General features: G+C 39.0%; 1 protein-coding gene across 4 annotated transcripts in view; it reads right to left on the reverse strand.

Annotated features, from left to right (window-relative positions):
* Positions 1 to 1562: 1562 nt before the first annotated feature.
* Positions 1563 to 7500, reverse strand: part of LOC122263378 (carboxypeptidase B) — a 43898-nt gene continuing 37960 nt past the window's right edge. For 3 of the 4 annotated variants that reach the window (XM_086533679.1, XM_086533682.1, XM_086533681.1), the window contains exon 7: positions 1563 to 2653. In XM_086533679.1, the coding sequence (XP_086389805.1) occupies positions 1914 to 2653 (740 nt within the window). In that variant the 3' untranslated portion in view covers positions 1563 to 1913. Of the gene's footprint in view, positions 2654 to 5691; positions 6786 to 7500 lie in introns of those variants that run through there. The other variant, XM_086533683.1, reaches the window with a different exon arrangement.

The following is a 7500-nucleotide window of genomic DNA, read 5'->3' on the forward strand; positions in this document are numbered from 1 at the left end:
CATCATCATCATTAATATCATTTTCATCACTCGCATCATTATTGTTATTCTTCATATAATCATCTTTATTATTGTTGATAGTCATATAATTATCATGATTATTATTATAATCTTTTTCCTTCTCATTATCATGTTATTGTTACTATTATTGTTGTTGTTATTGTCATGATTGTATTTGTCATTATCATCATCGTTATCATCGCATCATCACTGTTGCTATTGTCATTATTATCGTCACTGATATTACTATCGTTATTACAATTATTATCCATTTTTTGTTATTATCAATATCAGTATCATTTGCTATAATCATTATCATCATCATTATTATTGTTAATGCTATCATTTTTTATTATCATTGTGATCATAACATTACTGTCGTTTTATTGCTGTTGTTATCATTTTATTATCATTATCATCATTATTAATACTGTTCTAGTTATCATCATGATCATCATTTTCAATTCTATCATTAGTACTATTATTATCAATATTATTATCATTATCATTATTATTATCATTACTGTTGCTATTATTATTCTTTTAATTCTAATTCCTATTTTCATTATTATTGTTAGAATCGTTATTATTATTATCGTTATCATATTTTTTATTTATTATTATCTATTTTTATTGGTATCTGTATCATCATTATAACTGTCATCAATATCATTATTATTGTTGTTATTATCATCATCATCAATATTCTTATCATTATTGATATCATCATTATTACTGTTATCATTGTTATTGTTATCATCATTATTATTATTATTACCAATATTGCTATTATCATCATTATAATTACTCCAATTACTAAAATGATGATGATTAATAATAATCATCATTACCAATATCATTATCATCCTCATCCTCATTATAATTGTCAATAGTGGTTTCGTTATCAATACCAATCTTATTGTTATAATTGCCATCATCACAATTATCATCACAATTGTAATTTTCATCAATGATAGTGTAAATATATAAGATAATTATGATGACGAAAATAAAATTAGCGACAATAGGTGATGATAATAAATTTGATTATAATGGTAATAATCATACTGATAGTGATGATAATGATAATGATTATGATAATCATAACGATGGTGATAATGAGGAGGAGGATTATGATGATGATGATGATGATGATAATGAGAAAAACGATGATAATGATTATGATGATGATAATAATAAGAAAAAACGATGATAATGATTATGATTATAACAATAATAAAATCAACATCAACAAAAAATGAGAATAACAAGAATAGTAATAATAAAGATAATGAGAACAATAAATAAGATAACTCTGCTCTCGCTGCTATCAGTATTATTAATGTTGGGATCTTTATTGTTATTATCATTATTACTAATAACAATAACTATTATTATTGTCATTTTTATTAGCGCTTAGTATCTACCATCAGTACTGTAATTATATAATAGCTATTTTCAACGATGTTATTGTTATCGTTAATATGCTAATTACAAATAATTAATCATCTATGTTAATTAATGGCGCTGATTGTAACGTTTGTGGAAATTGAAAGTCAGTGAGATTGGCACAAAAAAATCTATTTGCTCCTGACAGACATAATGTTTCGTCGTGTAAATGGTGTTCATGAGTTGCTACTGACTGGGTGAGCCGATTTTGACAGACATTTCCTGTTCTGTTTTTGTTTATTTATTTATTTATTTATTTTGTCAATGTTTCGGGAATATTTGTGACGTTGTAAGAGTTTCTTTGCACGTCGTTGCGTCTTCCGCTGTTGTTTCCTCGCGTCTCAGTGCGAGGTTTTCATCACTAATTGCATTTTTATTTTGTGTGTGTTTATTTTCGTCTTGTTATCTTGTGCGATTTCCTCCCTCGCTGCATTCGCTGTGCCTTTGGTCCTTCCGCCCCCAGGCTAGGACTGGGGGGGTCCTGCCGGAACCTTCTCCGGCGTCAGCGCCAGGAACACGAAGCGGAGTCCCTCCCAGACCTCCCGGGCGGTGGGCAGGATCTGATTGGCCGGCAGGTAGAAGCCGAAGTCCCCGTCGTCGCGGAGTTCGAGCGTGTACACGTACCTCGTCCCGAGGGCTCCCTTGGCCCAGTCGTCGGTGGCTCCCGAGGCGTAGTAGAAGCCGCTGGCGGAGTTCACGACCTCGTAGACGGTGCCGTGGTCCTTCTTGGCATTGCTCGCGAACGTCTCCCCGACCCTCTTCATGAGCGGAGTATCGGGGGCGTCCTGCGCCGTCCAGCCCCAGGGGTACATGAGCACCTGCCCGTAGCTGTGGAGGGCCAGCACCAGCTCTAGGTTCCCGCCGGAAGCGACGGCCGTCATGGCGTCCCTCAGCGCGCGCGTCTCGGGTTCCGAAAAGGGGCTCGGCCCTTTGTACACTTCGTTGCAGGGGTTGCTCGAGGCCCCGACGCCGAACTTGTAGTCCCAGTTGCGGTTGAGGTCGACGCCGTCGCACCCGCCGCCGGAGATCGGCCGGCGGTTCTTGCGCCACAGGCGGTTCGACTGCCACGAGTACACGTAGCCGTCGGGGTTGGCCATCGGGACGACGTAGACGTCCAGCGCCTGAGTGACGGAGCACCGCTGGGCCAGGGTCGCGATCAGCTGCAGCGCCACGGCCGGAGAAATCCACTCCCTCGCGTGCAGACCTTCCGCCCCGCGAAAAGAGTGCGCACTTTAGTTCACGCCGCGACTCTGGGGTCTCTACACGAACGCCGGACACTTACGCATGCAGACTGGGGTCTCTACACGAACGCCGGACACTTACGCATGCAAAGCAAGCAGTGAGAGGCAGTCGGAGGAAGATGACTAGCGCAGCTGTATGGTGAACCAAAGCAAGCAAGAATCATTATCTCCATGCAAGAAAGTGCAGACCCTAAGTGCAGAAAGTGCTAAGTGCACGGTGACGAGCAGATTAACTTGATGAAGCAAAACACAACAAAAGTTCTTACCTCCGAGTAAAAGCGTAGCCATTAAGAGAAAACAAGAAAGAGAGAAATAAATCAGTGTAAAGAAAGGAAATCAAGCTCATTCCTTTTAGCGCTGATCCATCTTACTTTGCTACAAATAAGAGGAAGAGAAGAAACGAAAGGAGCACTAGCAGTTCGAGCAAAAACACGAAAGGAAATGGATTCGTCACCTGGCTTGCGGTTTCAGTCGTCTTGTGTCTTCGGGGATCGGGATCAACGCAAGATGATCTTCATTTGTTTTCGTGCTAGACATCTTGTTTTGATTACCGACATGGTAATGATGTTTACATGGTACGCAAAAACTATGTTCTTCTATGTGTAGCAAACATGATTTTTTGTTGAATGATATTCTTAGTAATCGTTTTTTGCGATATGTATAGTCAACATGTCTGCAGATAAAAAAAGGAAAAAAAAAGGTATGTCTGGGTCCTGTACATCATCTGACTCGTGTCCAGAATCTCATAATGAAAGCTTGACGAAAAAAAAGAAAAATTGTAATCAATGTGGTCTTTAGATTTTAAACTAATGCAAGTAATATAAAGCTAAATATATACCACTTTTACTTTCATAGGAAGAGGTATTCCCGCCGCCAACATATGGACTTGGGTGAGAACACAAAAGAGGTATGTCATAAACAAAAACAGAAGTATTTATACTGTTTTCATTATTCATCTAAACTAAATCATACAAAAAAGAGGCAATGATGCAAATGAATAATTTCACACCTCAAGAAGCTTCATTGATTTATTCTGATAAGAAACGTTACATCAAAACACGTTTGTTATATTTCTTGCTTCTTAAACTTGTCCGTCCGTTCTCATTCACACCTTCTCTACTTTTGTCAGAGTAAACTCTTTTACAAAAAAAAAAAAAAGAAAAAAGAAAAAAAAAAACTTCACAATTTTGTCTTTAGTTGCGCCAAAGGACCCTTTTTTCTTACTCTTTAAAGGGAATCTGGGGAAAATATATTTCCTTCTGTAATAATATTTGATAAACACAATGAATTAAGTAGAAAGAGATTTTTTTTATATTCAATTTCTTTCCTTCGGGTTAAAATAGGAAGTATTAAGTAGTAATAAAGTGGATAATAATGACAATAATAATGATAATGACAATAATTCTAATAATGATAATGATTATGAAAATAATAATGATAATCATAATAGACATAATGATGAAAATAATCTATATAATCTTGCTTATAATGATAATAGTGATAATGCTAACGGTAATATTACGATTATTAATAAAGATCCACACAAAAATGAAGAAAAATATTCAATCCAAATGAATTATAAAGAAAAAAAGTTAATAATAAGAATATAAGGATAAGAGTATGATAATAAGAAAATAAGGATAAGAGTATGATAATAAGAATATAAGGATAAGAGTATGATAATAAGAAAATAAGGATAAGAGTATGATAATAAGAATATAAGGATAAGAGTATGATAATAAGAATATAAGGATAAGAGTATGATAATAAGAATATAAGGATAAGAGTATGATAATAAGAATATAAGGATAAGAGTATGATAATAAGAATATAAGGATAAGAGTATGATGATAAGAATATAAGGATAAGAGTATGATAATAAGAAAATAAGGATAAGAGTATGATAATAAGAATATGACGATGATATGTAAGAAGCCATGTATGAGGTCAAGTTAGGTTAAAGTGGGCAGGGCCAGATTTAGGCTTAGGTTAGGTTAGGTTAGGTTTAGATTAGGTTGGGCAAGGTTAGGTTAGGTTGGGTTAGGTTGGATTAGATTAGGTTAGGTTAGGTTGGGTTAGGTTGGGTTAGGTTAGGTTAGGTTAGGTTAGGTTAGGTTGGGTTAGGTTAGGTTGGGTTGGGCAAGGTTGGGTTGATAATAATAATGATAATAATAATAATAATAAATAACCAACAAGAGAAAGGAGATAAGAATGAAGATGACGAAGAAGAAATAAAGAAGAAAATAACTGAAGACAAAGAAACAAACACAAAAGTAATAACCAAACACGAGAATAACATCAGCAGTCACGTGGATAATAATATTAATAATGAATATTAGAAACAGTAGTACTAATGGTGCTGATAATAATGATGATAATCATAATAATGATCATCATAACCATAAAAACAATGATGATAATAGCAGTGGTAACAAAAAATGATAATGATAATAATGATAAGAGCAATAATGATAAAAACACGTATGATAATGATGATAATAATAATAATTATAATGATATAATGATATTAATAGTAGCAATAATAAAAACGATGATAATAACAATAATGATGATAATAACAGTGATGATGATAAAACTACTACTACTAATGATAATAATGATACTAATGATCATGATAAAAATAATAAGTTATAATAATGACGATAAGGATAACTATATTGAAATCAATAATAATAGAAAAAAAATGGTGATACTAATCATTCTGAAAATTATACAGGATTTCTGTGTTGTTTTATTCTCGAGAAAGAGGAAGAGGAAAAGAAAGGAGAAAGAGAGAGGGAGAGGGAGAGAGAAAGAGAGAGAGAGAAGACAAGAGAGAGAAAGAGAGAGAGAGAGAGAGAGAGAGAGAGAGAGAGATAGAAAGATAGAGAGATAGAAAGATAGAGATAGAGAGAGAGAGATGGAGAGAGAGAGAGAGAGAGAGAGAGATAGATAGAATGAGAGAGAGAGAGAGAGATAGAAAGAGAGAGAGAGAGAGAGATAGAAAGAAAGAGAGATAGAAAGAGAGAGAGAGAGAAAGAGATAGAGAGAGAGAGAGAAAGAGAGAGAGAAACGAGAGAGGTAAATGAGCGTGAGTGAATGAGAGAGAGAGAGAGAGAGAGAGATAGAGAGAGAGAGAGAGAGAGAGAGAAGAGAGAAAGAGATAGGTAGATAGATAGAGAGAGAGAAAAGAAAAAAGACCATAGTTGCAAACCTCTTACGGTGTCCTTGGTTAACAAACCTATGACTCCCACAAGAACTCAAGGCTATTGGCGTCTCCCGCACGTTGCAGATTTATCGGCCCTTGATCTTGCAAAAGGGCAATACCCCGCAGGATTTCGCTTGCAGGGAATCAAAGGAATCAAAGGAATCAAAGGAAAATGTACTTCTGTGCTGTGATGTGCATCAGCATCGCCTTGAGGCCCTCCCAGATCTCTTGTGCTGTGGGCAGGATCTGGCTCGCCTCGAGTTCGAAGCCGAGTGTCCCGGTGTCTCGGAGCTCCAGGGTGTACACGTACTTGGTCTTCAGGACGCCCTTCGTCCAGTCGTCGGTGGCGCCCGAAGCGAAGTACAGCCCGGCGGAGGCCTTGCCCACAGAGTACACAGTGTTGGAACTCCGGTTGACGGCGCTGGCGAATATCTCCCCGAGGGACGCCATCTCCGTCGTGTCGGGGGCATCGTCGATCGTCCAGCCCCAGGGATACAGCAAGAGCTGGCCGAAGCTATGGACAGAGAGGACCAGCTCCAGGTTCTCGGACGCGTTCACTCTCGTCATGGCGTCCCTCAGCGCCTGCGTCTCGGGTTCGGAAAAGGCAGAGGTGCCCTTGTAGAGTTCCGAGCAGGTGCTGCTGGAGGCGCCGACGCCGAACTTGTAGTCCCAGTTGCGGTTGAGGTCGACGCCGTCGCACTGGCCGTTCGTGATTCTCCTGTTCTTGCGCCACATGCGGTTCGTCTCCCACGAGTAGATGTAGCCGTCGGGGTTGGCCATCGGGACAAGGTACACGTTAAAGGTGCGCGTCACGCCACACATGACAGCCAGCTTGGAAAGGATGTGGAGGCACACGGCCGGGGAAATCCACTCCCTCGCATGGATGCCTTTCGCGGGCGGGGAAGAAACAGCACGCACTTTACTTGTCCATCAGGAAATATTATTCGATTAAAGGGCATTCCTATTTGCATTTATATTTACCCGTATAAAAGACAATTATCATTGATTTCGAGGTGAAAAGAGGTAGGCTGTGCAAAAGTTTTACCAAGGAATGTTACACTGGTCACCGAATACGAGTAAATGTCTGTATGTGTTTTTTAACTGTCGTCGAGGATCGCCGGGGCCATGCAGAGAGATATCATATATTCCAGAATAGAAATTTACTTTTATCAGTGTAGGAGGGTATGTCCAGGGCCAGGGCCACGGCTAAGTGATCTCTTGGCCACTGGAACCCGGAGGCGTCACGCAGTTCAGACCCTCAACTGCAGAGCCAATCATCTTTGTTTAGCGCGACCAGGTTCAAGAATTCAATTCACCAGCCTACCAAATATTGCACGATTCTCCCAAGGTGCTGAGTACCCTCCTAGTACCCATGGGCACGTCCACCAATCCCGGGCACAGATCCCTGACACTAGCTAAGGAGAAAGCGTTGGGAGGAACACCTGACTAGGAGCGAGACAAACGTTTGCCAAGATTTGCCCGATGAACCCACACAGGCGGCCGCCGAACCGCATTTGTGCTTCTGAGTTGGCAGTCCTTCACAGCAAGGATATTTTCTCTTGATCTATGTACTCAGCACAAGATGGCACCGCATCACAAGCC

This window comes from Penaeus japonicus, unplaced genomic scaffold (genome assembly GCF_977035675.1).
Source record: "Penaeus japonicus unplaced genomic scaffold, GWHDUDI00000001_assembly GWHDUDI00000039, whole genome shotgun sequence".
Lineage (NCBI taxonomy): Eukaryota > Metazoa > Arthropoda > Malacostraca > Decapoda > Penaeidae > Penaeus > Penaeus japonicus.